We start from the raw sequence: 20,792 nt of genomic DNA, 5'->3' as shown, positions 1-20,792 counted from the left end.
CAAAAAGAAAAAAAATAAAACCGCAATGGTGGTATTTAAAGTTTATATATCTATATAGAGTCTGGCTACTATGCTATTAACAGTACGAAACACTTGGTGTTACTAAGTTTTCCACCGTTAGATCTACCTTTTTGATCATTTTTTTTTCATTAGATCATACTATTCAACCAACCAACCACCCACTCAACCCTAAGGGGCCCACATCATCAAAATCGCACATCTCTTAATCCAATGGCCAAAAACTTGATTGCACCAATGACTTGGTGCTATTAATAGTATATTAGCCTAATTCTATATATATATATATATATATATATATATATATATATATATATATATATATATATATATATATATATATATATATATATATATATATATATATATATATATATAGAGTTGGACTGGGCTACTATTAGTAGCAAAATTCCATTGTTGCTATCAGTTTTTTAACCTTTGGATCAACTTTTTTCATTATTTCTAACCATTGGATTAAATACTATAACCCAGTGAGGACCACTCAACCCTAGGAGGACCACTCAACTCTAACCGACTAATATCATCCTGATCCTATAATTTTTCATCCAAGGATAAAAACTTGATAGCAAAAATAGCGTTTTACTATTAATAATATTCCAGTCTAATTTTATATATATATATATATATATATATATATATATATATATATATATATATAAAAACAAGCCTTATCTCCAAAGGCTCAAGTCGCAAGATGCCAATTCGATCTAGACAGGAGGAAATTCTAGGAAATGAGAATCATGGACATCATCAATGATTACTACTTATCTGTTCAATACTCACCCTAACATTTTAGACTCAATAGTTTGACATATTATTTTTTAAAAAAAAATCACTGAAACTAGGAGGTTAGCGAAATTGAAATTGGGGACGCATCAGTACTTTGGTATAAGATGAAAAAACTGATTACTCTAAAAACTTACTAGATAATGATAATAATTTTAATATTTTATGTTTAACAAAAAAACTTTGATATCAGATGGAAACACTAATTAACTGATCACTCTAAAAACCTGAGCTATCCGATAATAATAATTTTAATATTTTATGTTTAACAAAAAAAATTTTAAGAGAGAGAGAGAGAGAGAGAGAGAGAGAAAGTGTGTGAAACAATCGTTTGTACTCTAAAAAAGTAAGGCTTGAGACTTTTTAATTGGCCCATGACGTGCATTTGAATTAAATAGAAGAAAATTAATATGTTAAGAGTCTAGCGTGACTCGAACTCAGGACCTTCTGCTCTGATACCATGTAAAACAATCGTTGTACTCTAAAAATTTAAGCGGTTAAAGAGGTGTTTAAATATTTTTATATTTAACAGAGAGAGAGAGAGAGAGATATGAGTTGTGTTGATTAGAAACGACACGGGGTTGCGTTTCGGGTCGTAAAAGGAGACACATACGTGCCCAAAGTTGGTGATTGAATTAATTACTTCATTCATTCCCCCTTCGTTTCAGCGTAAATCAAATCAAATGTGCCGTGCATGCAAATCAAACCTCATCCGGATGATACAAGTGGGCTAACGGGCGCCGACTTTGTTGACCTTTCTCACCACCCGTCTCACTCACTATATCCATATCTATATATATATATATATATATATATATATAAATAAATATATATATAGTAAGACTATTCAATTCTTAAGTAATCGTAGATTCAATTAATTCTATTGGCCCGATTTATTTTGGACTGGGTTTTGATGTTTAATGTATGCATAAAAGTTTTCGGGCCGAGTCAGATTCGAGACGGAAAAAATCAATTAAATCGGCCCGAAAACGGGCTCGAGAGATGGGTTTTGAATACTTAGAAAAATATAACGTACTACCGGCTTTATTTATTTCTTTTAAGAATAAATTTAGCTGAAAATTTAAATAAAATAGGATTCAAACTTTTAGATCTCAGGTACCAACTACCAAACTCTTTACTACTTGTGCTAGGGACAGTCAATTTTGATCGTTATACGCGAGATGTGATGTTTTGGTTGTTGTTTGCAGTTTCATAGACCTACGTACGCAGTTAGTTTTGTTTTGATTGATCACTTGAATAACGTAGTATCGAAATGTAGGACACAATTCCCATACAATACACATTATTATTCATATTATCTTATATTACGCGCATGAGCGGGAGTGTTAGAGCCATTTCTTATTCATTTCATTAAGTTTGAGGACCATATTTCATTTTACCTGTTTCAGGACAAGAGAGATAGCAGTGTTGGCAAGCTCGGATCATTTTCTCCGCTCTCTTATTGAAAGTCAATTTCTTTTTGGTAAAAACTCTTATTGAAAGTCAATTTCTTTTTGATAAAAATATATAAAACTTATCTGAACTATAAACTATTTTGATGCTTACTACTCCGAACATTTCAAAATTTATGCTTTATTATCTAACCTTTTAATATGCTCGATTTAAATTATTTGATTGCTTTTAAGATGTAAAATTAAGCTAATTAATTACTTCAATTAATTTATAATTACACGTATTGGCTAAAATATACCAACTAATTTTTTAAGAAAAAATTTATTGTACTTTTGAGCTAATGAGATGTTTGCTACATTTTATCAGTTTCAACTTGCAGAGAGCCCACTTTGGCCAGACAAGAAAAAAAAAAAAAAAAAAAAAGAAGATGGATCGCATAACTGGAAAAAAATCAAAGACCATAGACTACCTGGTATACAAGAGTTACATACAATTTTGTACAGTTTCCGTAATTCAGAAAATATATACACATGCTACAACTAAAAAAGGAAAAAGAAGATATAAAATTAACCACTATCTCATCTGCTAAATTTTACAGCAAGAATAGTTTAGGCTAAAATTTATGGTACATATTATCTACCAGGTAGTCTTCTTGAGACAAACAATCTTCTCGCCTTCTTAAGACGAACTGCGACAAAGACGGTTAAAAACATCAGCAGTATTTCGAATATGTCGATAGAAAATAAATGCAATAGAGGAGCCTCCATATTTTTACCTTTCTAACAAGGATTTTGTTGTCGAGCTGGGTTCCTCGATAATAATGTTCACGTTTTTATCGGCATGAGTAATGAAATCCCAGCTCAGATCCTGTGATTTTCCTTTACATTTTATGGTGTGCTACGGGCCTGCAGCAGTTCTCTCCGAGGTGGAGAAACTACTGTGTGTGGTTTGTCGGACCAATTTCTAGGTTATGAATAAAGATTAACACGTGTCGCGGCATTAATTGGAGAAATAGAGATATCTTTTCACTTTTGAGCGGCGATTTTCGATTTCTCTGCTTCTTTTTGAGCTTTTTTCTTCTCCATCTCTAGCTGTTTGAGGTTCTCTTCGTTGGCGCGCTCGAACATTTTCATGAAGCTGAGTAGCGTAGAGACAACTGCATTAAGTAATTCACCTGAATGTTAGAGAAAGCTAGGCTTTGACAAAGACGAAGCTGAAACGCACGTCAAATTCCAGTATGGAACAGCATGCAAGATTTCAACGTATAAAAAGTGATCTTCTTAGAACATTTTTTTGCAAAATTTTGTGGTTTCTTTGCAATTTGAAATCTGTTCGAATATGTCCGCGATGGGATTTAAATTTCAATATAAGGCAAATCAATTTGCAAAGAATGGTAATCAATTTAAATATTACATCAATCTCATATTCTCTTGAAAGTATAAAGAGCTAGATGTGTCACTTGACCACATAGATAATTTAAAGCAGGATTTGACTGCAGTCATTGCACACTAAATGTGAAATCGTTAGCAAGAGATTTAATAATGAAATCTTGATCCTACATCATCAAAGAGATGACCACTGTGTTAATTATAATCTACGTAACTAAGCAACCAAAAGTATAACAAAAATTATAGAATTTGCCAATGCCTCCTACAGCTTACTAATGCATCAAACCTTAAAAAGAAATATAAAAGTGCATGAAGAACACTTATGGCAAAATGCATTTATGGGCGCTTTTTATGTAGATCATCAAATCTACTGCATTAAAAACCGTCTCAAACAAAAAAAAAAAAAAAAAAAAAAAAAAAAAAAAAAAAAAAAACAACTAGAAATTTGGAACTCGTTAGCAAAGCACCAATCAACTAATTCGTCACTATTGTTGGTGCATAAGCATAAGACCTAATCAAATACCTTCTCATTCATAAGTAATGTAATTGCCTTTAAATCATAATGAAAGGCGTCAATCTCCAATTTAGATGTCTAAAATTGAGTTTCTATTGATTATAGAAGTGTTAAATCTTTTGGAAAAGATTTTGCATTAAGTGTATAGTCCAACTCATTAGTTACTGTCTTGTTTGCTTGTAATTGTGTCTGAAGGTAAGATTCTTGTCCATTTTTAAAAATGTCACAAATAAAAGCATATTTAGTTATTTCTTATCCATTATTTGATATTAAGAAACCCCAAACCTCAGCCCATCAAAATACTGAAGAGCTGCTTAGAGGTTGGGCAAAATCGTTCAGATGTTTGGCCCTAGAAGACAACAAAGTAAGCTAAACTACAAAATCACCTAGATAAGCTGTAAAATTACACAATTTATAAGAAGAATATATTGTAAAGTGAGTTTCGAATAAATCAGTCAGGGTCTGACTAGTATCAGTGAAGTCGGTTTGGGTTGGTCAAGTGGTCCTGAATGACATGCGATTTCTGATCTTAGCCGATAACTTGACATAACCTGCAATTTCTTAAAGCAAAAAAAACCCAGCACATATGATTAACTGGAAAAGGAGTGACGTGACTCAAACCTATCTAAATGTAACAAATGCTAACACCGTCCTGCATGACCATAATACAGAAATGCCCTATAAGTATCATTAAAATCCATCCATGGTAGTCACTAAACCCAAACAATATAATACAATCAATATCTGCATAGCAGAAAACATAGACAAAGAGAAAGAAAGATCAAGCCAATTCGTATAGGGTTCAAGAAAACTTTTAACAACATATTAATTCGAGCTAAAGAAACTACCTTGCTCAAATGGGCAACGTACAGGATCTTCTCCAAAATAAAGAGCCAGTGCATCTGCATTCCTACCCTGTAGAGTGATTGGAAGAGTATTAAGTACTAACCAATTGTTATTTGTTGAGCACAAAGAAGAAAAACAACAATACACACCACCGCAGAATATAGGGATGTTAAAGACCTCACTTCAGCTTCAGCAACAACAAGAAACTCCTTCAAAGTCTGAAATGAAAATAATTTTCTTTAGTATGAAAGGAAACTTCATGGGTGAAGAAAATTTTATTCCAATTAATACAACTATATGCATCCATCAAATATTAGTTGCAAGTAGCCCTCCTATCTATTACTGGTTTTTATTGCATGTTTAGGTGTGAAAAGTTCGATAAACAGTTAGTTTTGAGCTCAATAAGTCATGCTTACACCATTAACAGTCAATGCTTCAGCAAAGAGATATTTCTCATTCAGTGCACTAAAAGACAGATAATAAACATCAACTTATGTTGTTTAACGGCAATGATAAGTGCCACGCCCCGAGACCGTCAATTGGGCCCACTCGGGCATGCGCAACAGACCAGCTTTGTTGAGTATCGGGCACCAAATTATGAAGCAAGCGGATCCATTGGGCTACGACGGATTCGGGTGCCCGAAACCTGACATACAAACAGCGATTTGTCTACTTGTGAATATAAAAGGTTTTGGGTGGGGTGGGGGGGGTGTGGGTATGTGCTATTGTAGCACCCCTAAATATAATCCTTTTTCACAGCCAACCCTAACCCACCCTCTCATTTCTCTCTTGCTCTCTCTCTCTTCTCTCTCTCTAAACGGGAAAAGAGCTGCTCCTCTATTGTTGGAGCTTGGAGCTTGGGATTCATCTCCTCGGAGGCTTGAAAAAGGTCAGGAGCTTCAAGAGAAAGATCTAGGGAGGAGAAGAAGCCACTCTCATCCATGTTTTTCTTGCTACAAGAGAAGAGGTAAGTTGGAATTTTAGGATTTTGTTTTGGAGTTTTCCAAGATAGGGGATTTTTAAGATTCTAACCTTATTAGAACCATTTTTAGGTTTTCTTTTGAGGTCTTAGGAGATCAAGAACACTCCTTAGAAGAGATCCAGGATAAGGCGGAGAATATCACCGAAATAGGTTCCCTTTGTCTGAAGTTTTTGTTGATTTTATGCATGTATCATGTACAATATGTAGACTAAAAAGTATTTTAGTTGCATGCTAGGGGATCTCGTAGATCAAATTGCTTTTGAGCACTTGACTTAGGGAAATAGGGTTTCTAACCCTATATTATAGTGAATAAAAAATATGTAGCATGCATATGCGAATATTGTGAACCTTGGAGGCTTGGACATAAGAAACAATGTGGCATTTAACCTAGGTTGGAACCTAAGGTGTAAAATATAGTGACATGTGAACTCCAAGCTAAACGTGAGCTAGAAAATAAGTATAGTGGACATGGTGGTTGACCTAGACATCATGAGAACTTGGGGTGTAACATTGAGACTTGTCGAGACCTACCGAATGTGTCTAAAGGGAGTGTTGATCACCCTCGATGCCTACGTTACATTGGAAGTGCCGATTACCCTCGACTCCTTATGTAGCGCTTGGAGTGCCGATCACCCTCGACTCCTTACGTAATACTTGGAGTGCCGATTACCCTTGACTCCAAGTGCCTACCGATTGGAGAGAAGTACGATCTCCCTCAGCTCTCCATAAGGTGTGCAATGTGAAATGGAACCAACCATATGGATGGTTGATATATGAGATAGATTGGATAAACATGTAACCAATGAGGCAATGACATAGTAGCATTGTGACATATTGAGCATACTCGAGGCATTGTAGTAGTATTTTTCTTTACCTGCATTATTATCGTACAAATAGTTGTTTTATTTACTACTTTTGTTCTACTAATATCTTCTTTGGACTGAGTGTAGAGACGTCATTTTCGGCGGTTGTATCTACTGAGGACTTATTTCAAGTTCTCAGCCCCTGTTGTTTATCCCTTTTCAGAGCCTACTGTCGCCGATGAGGTGCGAGACTGCGGCAAGGGCATCGCGTAGTAATTAGATTGTTGTGAGTCGGTCTAGTGTGTACCTCTTTTTGGTTAAATGTGAACAATGCAATATTTTGGGACGAAACAAGTGTTGTAAAACTTTAAAGTTGTAATGATTTAGATTAGTAGTATTACTCTGATGCTTTATGTTTCTGTATCATGTATGCATTGTACAGGTTGGTATAAGATTCCGCTTCGTGTGGGTAAAGAAAACTTTGCCCATTCGGCGGGTTTGCTGCACGTGTTTGAGCGGGCCCAATTGGCGGTCACGGGGCATTGACAATAAGTTGCGCAATTTTTTCCATTGTTCTGTCCTTTTTAGAAATTTTCCTGCCAAAATTATCCAACTTACAAATGTGTGTGTGGAAGAGTTTCCTTGTCCATCTATGTGTGTCCTTTTATTTGCTTTATAGCAAGGATTGCTGTGCCGATGGCATGGGCCTTGCTAGTGCGCCATCACCATGGCACGGCATGTAGGGACACCTTCGCACACACCCTATTTTATATGTTGGCATCATCAGCATGCGAAGCACAGGTTTATCGATGCGAGCAGCACTAGCAGCCGACTATGAAAAAAACGTGTTCACTAGCATGACAATACTTACATTATGGCTGGCTTTAGAAACTTCCGAGATAGTATGTTGTACCCAGAGAACATACTACACAATTAATAACAAAATGCTCAAGAGTATGAAACGTAATGAAGCTTTAGTGTTTCATTTATCTGACAATGTTTTGCACCAAAATCTCCCAATGTGTTCATCTATTTTCATAGTCTCTTTAAGGATGGAATGAATAGCTAGGAATCATTCTGATTATTTAAAATCGAATAAGTTCTGCATTCCAAAATGGAAATTCATGTCAAGTGCAGGTACAACTAGAAGAAAACTATCAGCGTGCAGCTACAGGGCAAAGAAACAGCCACTATCACAAAGAGGCACTTGTAAGGAAAAGGACCCCTTTGATGGTTAGGAATGTAAGAGTGCGAGGAATCATTTAAATAATGCAAATCAGGAAGTGGAAAATTGTAAGGTAAAATGTATGGATAGGACATGTTGTCCCAATATTGCAATCGAGTCACTTGAACTTCTCACTAAAACACTTCGGTCCCTGGACTTTGTCATGTATTGCAACTCCATCCTAGGCTGTCACATACAAACAGGCAGGCATGTGAGCACGCACACGCATACACACATGCGCGTGGGCGCATGCACGGGCGTGCCAATGCGCGCAAGCACACACGAAAAGAAAAGAAATCTAGCTTCGAGTATCATGCTCAGCACATGAGTTCTTCATGTAAATTCGCATTTTACCCCTTGTGCAAAATGATAGCCTTGTCTCAATAACAAATGGTTAAAAAGTCACTATACAGGAAAGGTGGCTTGATGGATTTTACTAGGCTAGCTATTAAAGCTAATAAGTGATTAAGTCCAGGAGCTAAGATGCAAAGTCAGTATCCTAAAAGGATTTGAACATGTTACTTATGTGCATAAGTACCTTATGGAATGTTTCAGATATAGGACCATCACTTTCCGAAGCTGTCAACTCTTGTTCAACTTTTTCTAACCCTTTTTGTATAGCTTGCATTTCTTCAGCCAAGTACTTCAATTGTATCTGTATCAAAAATTAGTTTTACTTACCTAGTTAGGTGCCAATAGGAAAATGAGAGCAGAACCAAAATCTTCAAGTAAAATTGAAGCACCTTTGATGCAGCTTCTAAGTTAACAAGATCCTTTTGGAAATCGAGAACATCTGGTAGTTTATCCGCAAGAACCTGCAGCTTATATAGGATTATAAGACAAGGTATCATGGAGAATGAAGCTCTATATATCAAGAATAACTTCCTCTAATCAGAATAACAAAATCTTTTAGCTGAAACTAGGGTAAGTAAGACTAGAATTGGAGACGAGGGTTAATACGCAAGTAAATGCATCATATTTTCATGCCTCATACAAACAAAAATAGCCAAAGTTTCACAACCGACATTTCATAAAACTTCCCTCCAACCAAAATAACAGCTTAAAACAACTTACACTAATATAGAAGCACTTAGGAATTATAACACAATAGGATTGTTTAGCAGATCATTAGCCAAACATCCGGTAACCATAAGTGTGAATTCCCAATATCAGTTTATTAATAAATCGAATATGTTTCAGTAGTCCAAGATATACTGCATCAAATATGATGCACAAAACATTTCAAATGTGCAGAAGCTAATGTTATGTTTTTCCTGACTCTTCTTTTAAGCATCAAGTAGCCTGCATAGCAACATTTATAATTATGATAAAATGTGTGCCTTGACCAATAGAACTATAGTGCTGAGGGTACATAGCGCTATCAGGAGAAGTTTTTTCATGTAATAATACAAGTCATGAATCTGGTTAGCTGACTTAGCTCCATATGTTTATATCAGACATAGAAAGGGACTCGCATCCATGTTTTCAACTTTTTTTTTTATTTGGGCAAATTCAGAGTGAAACCAATTAAGTTTTTTCCGCAACTTCAATCTAGTTTAACTTTTGGAACCAGAATACTTTTCCACCAAATGACAATTTTGAAACTCATCTTATGAAATAACTTAGGTCCAAGTATCTCATCCTCAATCTTTTCCAGTTCCATTGGCATGGCGATTTCTTCTCATTTGTCAATTATGACATTTCAGTTCAAGGTTCACATCCATAAAACACAAATATGCTAGCCTCACCTACATAATGGAAGAATTGCTCCTACAACTGCATGCAAAAGTTATCTAACTTGGATGTGCGTACACAAATAAAAGCAAGCATGAATAAAACCATACTAAGTATCATGCATAAGAGCGCAAAAGGACTACAAGGCATGTGTTGTTCGAATTCTAATGAGGCTAGCCATGAGATCGCAATAAATTACAAACGAAGGACATGGTACCTTGCACAAATAATGCATGAGAGTCATCTTATTGTTTCGTGCACGTGTATCACTGAGTTTAAGAAGGCTGTCCAATCGAAAGCCAATAGCAGATCCTGCAAGCATGGAACATACTCAGCTGCTAATTAGCTTGTTTAAATGCAAAGTGTACTCAATGGGTATACAAATCGCACTTCATTTCAATGGTGTCAAAATGTAAAACTTAAAATGTAAAGTATATTTATCATCTCAAAAGTTTTATCGCAAAACAAACATCATTTGCCTTTAATTTCACTAGCTAATAAGGTCACAGACAACCATTTAAATAATTCTTACAAATGAATCAGCAATCAGAACTTTTAAGATCTGAAGGAGGGAGCAAACGATTTAAGAATCAATACAAAGTTGCTAGAAAGAAAATTGCCTACTTCTGTTTTCTCTGTCCATACATTTCAAACGTGTACACAAGATATGGACNACAAGAAAATACATCTGAAATATGATATAAGAAAGATAAGAAAGCACCAGAGCTCAAATATTGTATGACTTAATGGGATTAACCCAAAGGACAGGTGGAAGAGACCATAAATAGATATACTAACTGTTAAAAAGTAATCAAAATCTTTGCTTTCTGTATATAAATATTAAATATCATACCAAATGTTTCAAACATAAGCAAAAAACTACAATGTACATTTCTTCGACAACCTAGAAATGTCAATACCAGACACCTAACCGATTATTAGAAATATGAACAAGTTTCACCCAAGCAAATCCAAAGCTCCTGTGCTCCAATGTAGTTCTCCTAATTGAAACTTGTCATAAATCAATGTCTTGTGTTCGAACTTGGAAGCAAAAATACCATCAATGTGTCACACGTTTATGTTAATAGATGTATGCTGTAGAAAAGTACTATAGTTATAGAAAGACTATGCATTTACTGAATTGAAAAAGCCAACTTGCATGTCTTCGGAAAGCAGCACAACGAAACTAGGATATCTTTACCAGCAGAATTACCAACTTCTTCGTAATTAATTAAATGCTTTCTCTGTATTGTTTTCGTAAACCATGGTACATGGCATTCTTACTCACCCCTAGCTGTTCCCTGGTTTAAAGCGTTTCCTAGAGAGAGAATGGTCTGCATAATTCTTTTCAACTTCACAGAGCTTCTGACCTGATGGCATGAGGGGCGCAAAATTAAGTGATAATATTTAAGGGAATGGCGAAAGCACTAATGAATAGAAGATTGGACGTACCTCTTCTGATGCAGAGTTAATGACATTCAAGCTATTTTTGAGTTCACCAACCTGAGAAATTTATAAATTGACTTTGATAGAGCAGGACAAACAGCATGCAGAATACAGTAAAAGAGTGAATAAGATTTTTCTGACCTGAGATCGGAATTGAATCTTAAAGGATAAGACTCTCAATTTGGACTCCACCCTTGGCACTTTCATCAACTCTAAGAAGAACTGGTAGAAAAAAAACAGAAGGGACATCATAAGCTACTTCATACATTATCACTTTTTCTATATGTTATACATACAAAATTTATGTCAGCGCATGAGCACTAGCAGACAACTATAGGCAGGGGTATGATCTGAAAATGTTTTATTGAGAAGATACAATGAAGCTTTGTTTACTTTCCAAACACTAAACCTAGGAACCGTTCCCATATTACCATTGGTCTACCCATAAAAGACAACTAATAAGTAAAGGTACCTGAGCCTAGAGGCCAACTGAGATCTCAACATTATAAATAGATGCAACTTAGTTGGATCTTTAAAGAATCATTGAGTTCAAGAAGGATTATGATCAGAGATCACGGAAAATCAAGATATAGAGTTTGGAGTTTTCTGAAGTTTTCAGGAATAATCATGTCCAATGAAATTTCTCTATGGTTAATTATTTGGAACAGCTTTGAGGGATGCTGATGGCAAAATTGCCAGAGAAGTCAATAGATTCAGTTTTTGTATGAGTGTAAAGTCGAACATGAGAAGTGGAAATATCTGTTCTATCATTAGCAAATCTAGAAGTACTAATTTCGGTGTTTGAAGCCCTAGTTAAAAGCACGACTCCAACAAAAGAAGCTTCTCTTTTTTTTTTTTCCTCTTTCTGGTAAACTAAAGGGCCTTTCACTTTTCAGGAAGCACATGTGAAGTCAAAATCAAAATCCAGGAACCAAGTAATTGTGAGCGAGTGGGAGGAAACACACCAGTGCTTTTTGTGTGTGTGTGCGCGCGCTTGCGCGCCAAAGAACTCTGAAATACATATTGTGGGAAGACATTTAAGATTTGCCAGCTTATCCTTTTCTTGCTTTGTACTATTTTAATTAACCAATAAAAACAAAGTGGAGTGCATAAGAAAACAGAAACAAACCTGCTCACATTTCCCCAAGTTTTCTTTATCACCATCATACCCCTGAAAATTCAACAGAAACCCGTCAAGCTAAAAAATTCGAACAAGAAAGAGAAATCTATCATTCTGTTGTCATGCATCAAAGAAATGAATGTGTGTGTGTGTGTACATAATTTTAGAGATGAAACAGACCAAGTCAATGTTCAAAAAGCTATATTAGGTACAATACAGAGAATATTTACCTTGAGTAGATCCATTTCCTCCTTTGTTGGGCAAAATTTAATAAGATTTTCTACCTGATCGGCATCCAAAATGGAATCATCGAGGGCAAGCAATGAAATCTGCAGTGAAATTCAAGAGTATACAGATTAAAAAGGTGACAACCTTGTACAAGAGTAAGTTAATGAAAATAAGCTTATTGTAAGGAAGTTTTAGCTCAAACTTTTAAGTTCTTTCCTATAGCTCATTCTCATAAAGATACGTACATAATAATTAATTACCAAAACTTCTGTGTGATCATCAATATGAACTACATCTTAGTTACACTAGAACAAAGTACACAGAAAGAATAAGATTACATGTCAAAGTTGGTACCAGCAAATCAGGCAGCGGCATCTTGACTTTTGTGAGCATTATTTCACAGTTATTAGCCCGCCTAAGATCAATCTGCACCAAAAAATTACACAAGAGTTAGTGAAACTAGTTTTTATTGAGGAAACAATCTATACGTGGTTACCTTACAAATAAGTTCTTTCGAATTGGAACCAAGTTAAAGAAGAATTACATCTCACTATAATGCCCACATGCAACATCAAAAACCATTCAATCACATGCAAAACAAAAGAGAGAGAGAGAGAGAGAGAGAGAGAGAGAGAGAGAGAGAGAGATTACTTGAGCTTCTAGACAATCAATAACTAAAACCCACAATCTTTTTAGGCTATGAAATCCAACTTATATATTGTCCGCCTTGAGTGTTGGAAGGATGTCCAGATTTTTTCGTGCTATCTTTTTCCTTTTCTATGCAAAGCATAAAAGCCAATTGCAAACTCCCAATTTACTGTTCTGACCAGCAGACCAACCAGCATCAGCTAGACGTTCGGCAAGGTTGCCAAGCTTCACGTCTTAATTTGGCACAAGCATCCTACTAAAACCCATGTCCACATGCATTCCTATGTCAGATACACATCAGCCAATCTGGTATAGGCATCAGGCTGGGTTTTCAAATTCAGAATTATCTAAGAGCCGGTCTCTCAAAATGGGCCTATTATTACCTTAAGGCAAATCAAAGTTCATGAAATGGAGCAAACTATTATCGTGCTGAAAAATTAAAGGAGCTAGAAATGGTGAAAAAGATAAACTGACAAAGTTAATATGGTTAATTTTAGTTAGATAAAATAGGAAAATATCCTGCATCTCACAATGTCACTTAAGACTGCCATTATTTAGTTGTTGCATTTACCGCATTAATTGAATTCAATTCTTGATCTGCCAAACAGGTGACAACAGAGCATTCTAGTAAAAGATTCTCTTACATTTGTCCAAATATGGAAGCATTTGGTATTTGTCACATGACCTTATCTTAATTTCTTCGTCTTGACAAATCTGGCATTTAAATATGCATGTAGATCCAAGGCAAGTGCTCATGCCCATCGACATTCCATGAGACACTTGTGTGTTTCTTTTGGAGATTACAGGATTAACATCAAGAGTCACATTCCCCTGAATATGATTCCTGAGAACCTGGTACTAGTAATACTTGAATGCTATCTGTTTTCTCATGTAATTTCGTAATAATAATTGGACAAGAATGAATACGGCATTTGATTCAACAATTCAAATACCTACCATTACATACACGAATTACTTGATCAATTTTTCAAAGAAGCCAGTAAAAATGTTACTTGAATCTGATAGGATAATGATGAGACAAATATATGAAACATGTAACTTGCTTAGATTCCGCGCCCCCCTCCCCCCTTTTTACCCCTTAACCCATTGACCAATTGCGGTCTCTTCCATATACCATGATATGATTACATCTATGAAATTTTGAACTAAAATTCCATAAAAGTAAAGATGATCTAGACAATGAAATATAGCAGCCGATAAAATTAATAAAGTCAAGAAGAAACAAGATTAGAAGTTGAAAAGAAATATTTAAATAACAGAAGCAGGTAGTATAAAAGTATAAGGCAAAGCTTACCAGATGAACTTTATCTGATTTTCCCCCAACAGAGGCACGCCGACTTGATTTTTCACCCGAATTAGGAGCATCTGAATTTGGAACCACTGCTGCAAAAAGACTCTCAAGTTCAGACATATCAATCTCCAGAGCCCTAGCATAGACAACAAAGAAAAGAAATAAGATCCATACTTCTGCAATGATCAATTAAGAAAATGATGTAACAAGGAGGGCTTGATACTTGGATACTTCATTGGATTTTTGCGTCTCAGCCCATAAACTTCCTTGCATTGCTCTTGTTACTTTAACCCAGTGCAACGGCTTCAGAGAAGCTTTTTTGGATGATGTTTGGAGAGAGTGCAAGCTCCTTGGGCTTTTGGAGTGTGCTACGTTACGGCTTTTAATACCGAGTGAACTAAGGGGCATTAAAGTACTAGGTGGAGGCGGCACAGGACCATTGCCTATTCTCGTATTCTCCGAAGTAGGCTGAGAAAATTTCAAGGATTCCTTAGCAAGAATCGGAGGCGGCGGTGCAGGTGGAACAGGGGATGATTTCTGCGGGGTAAAATTTGATAGTGGGGGGGGTGGGGGAGGTGCTAAGGGTATAGATGCATTTGGAGAAGACCCAGAACATGGAGGTGGGGGTGGTGGGGGAATTGTGCTTTTCATACTAGCTGCCCTGTTTAAAGGCGAAGGACAAGGACAAGGAATTGATGAGGTACTGGGTAGCGGAGGTGGGGAAGGAATACTAGATGGTGGTGAAGGTCTAGATGCAAATAGAGAAGGCGAAGAATGTAGAGGTGGTGGTAGAGGTGGTGGTGGCGGCGGCAGGGCGGGAGCATTTGTCATGTTTGCTACCTTCTTTATAGAAGAAGAAGAAAGATTAGGAAAACCTTGAGGCAAAGGAGGAGGTCGAGGGATGCTAGATGGAGTTGAAGGTGTAGATGCAACTAGAGAAGATTTAGCACGTGAAAATGCAGGTGGAGAAGGTAGAGGAGGAGGAGGAGGTGGCGGAGGCTGGGGAGGAGATGCCTTTTTAATAGGTGGAGTACAAGGAAGAGGAACTAATGAGGTGCCTGGTGGCAGTAGAGGATGGGTAGGGATTTCGGTAGATTTCTTATTTAAGATGTTGATCGAAGGTTGTTGACGCGTTGGCTGTATAGAAATTGTTGTATTAGATAGTGAAGAGTTTGAGGGGACCGATTCCCGAGAAAGGGAAGAAACAGGTTTCGCCTTTGAAAGTGGAAGTGGTGGCGGCGGAGGCGGTGGCAGTGGAGCAAACTTTGCAGTTGATGATGGTGATGAGGAAACAGTAGTAGTAGGAAGAGAAGGATTAGGAAGAACTTTTGATATTCTACGTTTATCAACTGTTGAAAAATATGGTGGTGGCGGAGGAGGCGGCGGAGGAGGCGGCGGCGGAGATGGCGGTAAGACTGCTGATATACCATTTTCATAAGGCTGGCCTAAACCAAAAGAACTATTTGAAAGTGAATGCGGAGTTAAGGAAGCCACTTCTGAATTTCCAGATCTCGAGATTTCATTGGGTTTACCATTTTGCAATTTTTCCACAAGAATGTCAGGACTTGTTTCAAATGAAATAAAATCAGTTCCTAATTTCTGTCCAGCAACGGCATTAGACTTCTCGGGCGACGGCGTTGTTATTTGCTGTAGTGCATGAAGTGCGTCGTCCCCCTTCACACCTAGCCAATCTACATTGTTGAAGATCTCCTGAACTTTGGCAAATGCTTCTACGGGGAGTCCTTTCTCCTCACAAGAAAAATTCAACGTGACAAATGATCGCGTTGTATCCATCTCCGAAAAAAGAATCTTCATATAAGAAATACCGCACGCCATAAGAGGGACAGTGGAAAATACAAGGTTTAAAAGCAAAGTTAGTCCCTAAAGTTCAATCCTGTTTTGCTTTCAAAATTCATATTCATCATCTCAAATTTCACAGTTTAGTCTTCAAACCATATTCCGCATGAGAAATAAGTCCTTCTAATAGTTTACCTTCTGAAAAAAGTGCCATGTCAATGCCATCCTCAGAGTTTTGCTTCATTAAAATTGACACTCTTAACATGAAACTAAAGAGGGGGGTTAAATTTCCAGGGCTAAATTGTTAATTTTAGACTTGACAGGTGGAAATCAAAATTGGATTCATACTTTAAGGACTAAATTGTTAAATCAGAACTCATAAGAAGGAAACTGAACTGGGGTCAAACTTAATTAAGTTTGCAATCAACCAAGGTAAAAATAAGTTCTAAAGACAAAAACACATACCTCAGCTCTAAATTCATTAGAAAACTGGTCCTTTGCATCCCACAAAATGTCTATTTGATCACGATTCAGCATTAATATGTTCGATCTAATGAAAGCAGTATTAAACATGACACGAAACACCATTTCTTCCCCGTTTAGATCCTTATCTAGATGGATGCATTCAAGGACTACGTCTCCTTGAATATGGCAGTGCATGTCAATTTTAACTAGTTCGCAATCAGCCTGAATTCCATGACAAGCAACAGGAAAAAAAGTTAGAAGTAAAAGAGTTAGTTTTCTGCTGCAGCTGATAGTTCAGATGCAAGCAAAGAAGTAGATTTATTTTTTGCTTCTAATAAGTATTTTCTAGTATGAAACATGATAATATGGGATTAGTCTCGCGACAACTTGCACCTCAACATCTAGCTGTATCAGTACGATGAAAAAATATATATTACAAATTATGAAAAGCGAGATCATCAAATGCTAGTGTTTGCAAAGGTGAAGTGCATTTAACGCTGTTTATATAAAAAATAAAAACAAACACATAACAAATAAATAATTACCTGTCTGTAAAGCTGGACAAATTTACTTTTCTTCGGAGTTGAAAAAAGAACTTTTGGAGTTTGATCAGTAGGCATAAGAGGATCCGGACCATAAATTCGGAAAATTGGCCTGCAACCACCTTCATCATCAAAGTTTGGGATCATCCTCAATATCACGCAATCCATGGTAAGCGCTCGATCATCAGGAGGCCACTCTGAGGCGACATTTCTCCTTGAGATGTATTGCAAGTACCTCAGCTGGGAAGGCACGGGATTCAAAGCAGAAAGCAGTTCCAAGAGCTCAGGAGGAGCTTGCTTGTAAATCATCTCCAAGGTTTTCTGCTCACTACTATACTGCTTCAAGTACACAAGAAGAGCTGCTAACATGAAAGCCAGAACAGGCCACCCCCCTCGCTCAGAATGCATCAACAAAAAATTATGATGTCCTAAAGAAAGCCAACTCTCACTCGACCTCAAGAAATGATGGATCATCTCAACACGCAGTAAAGGGCAACCCTCGTAATGGCGGGGATAGTCCATCACAGTCATATTATACTCTGAGAGAATTCGGGCTATCTGGCTTTCTCTATCCCCATCACCAAAATTGAAGATCATGAACGAGGCGTCAGGAAAATGTTCATGGAGCTGTGCTACAATGCCTCCCAAGTAGTCTTTGAACTCATCTTCTTCCAAAAAATCAGTGGAGAAGCAGCAATCGAACGCTATAGGTAAAAAGTTTATTATTAATAGAAAGCTTGTTCCATCGGATCAACTTGAAAAGAATCAATAGTGATAGCAACAATACTGACCGTAAAAGAAGAAAAACCTGATCTTCTCAAAAGCATCTCCATTTAGCAATGACGATGATCTAACTTTTCAGGGTCTGTTCCCGAACAAACTAGGCTAAATAGACCTTATAAAATCTCCTTACTATGCAGAAGAGAAAAAAATTGAAAAGCACAAGTGTCCTAACTAAAAGTTGTTTTTTTCCAGAGAATGTACTTTAGAACAAGGGTTTAAGTGCCCATCGGCACGGGCCGTGCCCACTGTGCCGACAAAACATCTATACGATATGACGCCCGTCCCAATGGCAAGGTCCAAAACCCGCATTTCTTTGAAATTAGCAAGTAGTTGCATCAACAAAGTGCACAAGATTTGATAAAGAGATATAATAAGCAATTAGAATATATCGATGCAAAAGAAATAAATATTTCACACCATTGCGTGTCCGCACACAAGTATATTTCTGAAGGGTACATGTCAGCACGGCACAACACGCACCGTGTCATACCGCGCCGACATGTGCTTGGCACAGCCCTGTGCCACAGCACTTAATCCTTGCTTTAGAAGTAACAGCCTAGAATATAATGAAAAGCAACTCAATTATGATAAGCATGCAAAATAATTTTTTACTATTAAGTATAGAGTAGAAATTGTATTACTTTCCTTCACTCAGATTTCAAACAGCTCTATTTGGACTCTTTAGATAGTAATCTATAAGTAGGATCAATGAAAATTGTCCAAAATCTCAAGAAATGAAGAGCTACCACAAGCCTCAATTTGACTCATTAACTTGATTAAACTCTACTTTTTCCGAACTGTTGCCATGTGGTGTGTCCACATTGGCCCATTTAAATTCAACCCGATCCACATAAGATGTGGATTGGGGTTCACGAACAAAAGCCAAACTAAAGTTGACTGCCAAGATACAATTAAAGATACTCTAACCACCCATCGGCAGCTTCTGATGGCGGATCACATCCTAAAGATCATCCGAACCATCCTCATGATTCAAATTAGACATTCACCTAACAAATATTGGATGGCAACATTACACAGCTTGCTGCTCAGTACGAGCCCAAAGTGAACATCCAACATTTCTTCCTAATTCCTTTTCCTAAGTACTTAAAAACTCAATTTTCACCATGCAATCAATAATCTTTCATATGACATTCATGCAAAAGGCTAATTATAAAATCTAGAGATCACAAAATTCAATTCTATAACATTGAGAATATCAATGACAGGTAATAGAAAGAACGAGTAACGTCGCATATCATCAAGAAGAAAAGTAAAATCACTCAAAATATATTCCTCGATTCTAAGTGGCTTCCACATCACTAATCATATTGGGTGCCATGGCGGGTCAAGAGTCGCCATGTCACCTCCCGTAAACGCAAAATGCCATGACATTCCACCAAGACTCATAGAGTTGCCGCCACATGAGGGAAATTTCGCCCCGGCAGCCCCCACAGGAGCTACTGCAACTGCTTCTATTAACTAAATTAGGCCGCGGTAGACCTAATTTAGTTAATGCAGCAAAGCCATTCTTTTCTTAGCAAATATAGACTCGATGATGTATTCTTAGGTTCCTATAAATCCTCTTACACTAAATAGTGCATAGCAAACATCAATTTCGAAACCCTAGTTCCTACATACTCTACCTCTCCTAACCTACAACCAACTCTACCATTTCTAACTCTATTTGCCCACTTTGTACTCTCAAAGAAAATGCAATTCCTAAAAAGGGCCATTAACTCCCTTGTGCTAAAAATGGAAATTAATTCTCCACAGCCAAGCACCAATAGAGCTTAAAGAGACAAAAAGGAGCAAACTTTGGCAACAAATTAGCAAGCCAAAAGCAAAAGCACAACATTTCAACACACACCACCATTACAACACCCAAAAAAAAGCGCTTTTTCGTACCGTAGATGTTCTCCGAGATCTCCAGAAGCCCATCGGGCGGCTTCTTGTAGAACAGCTTCCGGAAGAGCGACATGCCCCAATCCCACCCAAACCCAGCTCACAAATTCGACGAGAAACAGCTACAAATCCTCGATTAAGAGCTAAATCCAGCGCCGACTCCTCAATACGAGACGAATTCGCACCAAAATTGGCCCGAAAATACGATGAAATCGCTCTTTCGGCGTCGAATTCGACGCCCTATCTCCTCTCCTTTTTGGGGAAAAAATCGTTAATCGGAGCTTCGAATAATCCACAACGTGAAGAGGTTGAGTGAAGGAAAAGAGGAACAAGAGCGAACTATGTTTGACTAATTTATAGCTCGATATTTTGTTATCTTTTGCTTTTTTTTTTCTTTTCTTTTTTTTTTTTTTTTTTTTTGTGGGCACTCTCTTCTCCCCTAATACGGCTGTTTCGTGCGGCTCGAGAAAGAAAGATTTTTTCTTTTTGCGTGTACCCAGTGCACCGAATTGCTTGTGCACCGCCCGTTATATTCAGATATAAGGCCCTTTTTGGATGCGCAAACGTCGTGGTCCATATATCCTCTAAATTACTCAAAAAGCATGCAGTATTTAGAAGACGAGAAGTGTAATCGAATGTTTAGAGTGAGTACCATATTCGATCTTTGAGAGAGTATCGTTTGACAGAGTGTCGTGCGGCTGGAGAAATAAAATTTATTTCTGCATGCACATAGTGCACCAAATTGTTTGTGTACAATAAATTAAAAAGTTGTTTTTGGATGCGTGAACATTATGAATCCATATATCCTCCCACTTACTC

The 20,792-nt window shown here is 37.0% G+C and overlaps 1 protein-coding gene across 4 annotated transcripts; it reads right to left on the bottom strand.

The window, feature by feature from the left end:
* On the bottom strand, positions 2,669 to 20,397 carry LOC109725495 (formin-like protein 6). Of its 4 annotated transcripts, XM_020254703.1 has the most exons (19): positions 19,977 to 20,388; positions 17,292 to 17,992; positions 16,747 to 16,968; positions 16,017 to 16,293; positions 14,708 to 15,929; positions 14,488 to 14,620; positions 12,879 to 12,950; positions 12,527 to 12,625; positions 12,306 to 12,347; positions 11,318 to 11,398; positions 11,183 to 11,233; positions 11,019 to 11,100; positions 9,948 to 10,042; positions 8,740 to 8,811; positions 8,535 to 8,651; positions 5,136 to 5,204; positions 4,989 to 5,055; positions 3,014 to 3,394; positions 2,669 to 2,926 (listed from the first exon to the last, which is right to left on the bottom strand). In XM_020254703.1, the coding sequence occupies exons 1-18, from the start codon at positions 20,047 to 20,049 to the stop codon at positions 3,264 to 3,266; spliced, it is 3,606 nt and encodes a 1,201-aa protein (XP_020110292.1). In that variant the 5' UTR covers positions 20,050 to 20,388; the 3' UTR covers positions 2,669 to 2,926; positions 3,014 to 3,263. The 4 variants fall into 4 exon arrangements, with proteins under 4 accessions (XP_020110292.1, XP_020110291.1, XP_020110293.1 ...); XM_020254702.1 differs by having other exon boundaries at positions 14,708 to 16,293; XM_020254704.1 differs by lacking the exons at positions 2,669 to 2,926; positions 3,014 to 3,394; positions 4,989 to 5,055; ... (4 more) ...; positions 11,019 to 11,100; positions 11,183 to 11,233 and having other exon boundaries at positions 12,863 to 12,950; positions 14,708 to 16,293; positions 19,977 to 20,395.

The sequence above is a fragment of the Ananas comosus genome, linkage group 20 (assembly GCF_001540865.1).
Source record: "Ananas comosus cultivar F153 linkage group 20, ASM154086v1, whole genome shotgun sequence".
Lineage (NCBI taxonomy): Eukaryota > Viridiplantae > Streptophyta > Magnoliopsida > Poales > Bromeliaceae > Ananas > Ananas comosus.
Note: the sequence above shows the minus strand (reverse complement) of the source record. Positions and strands in the feature narration are given on the sequence as shown.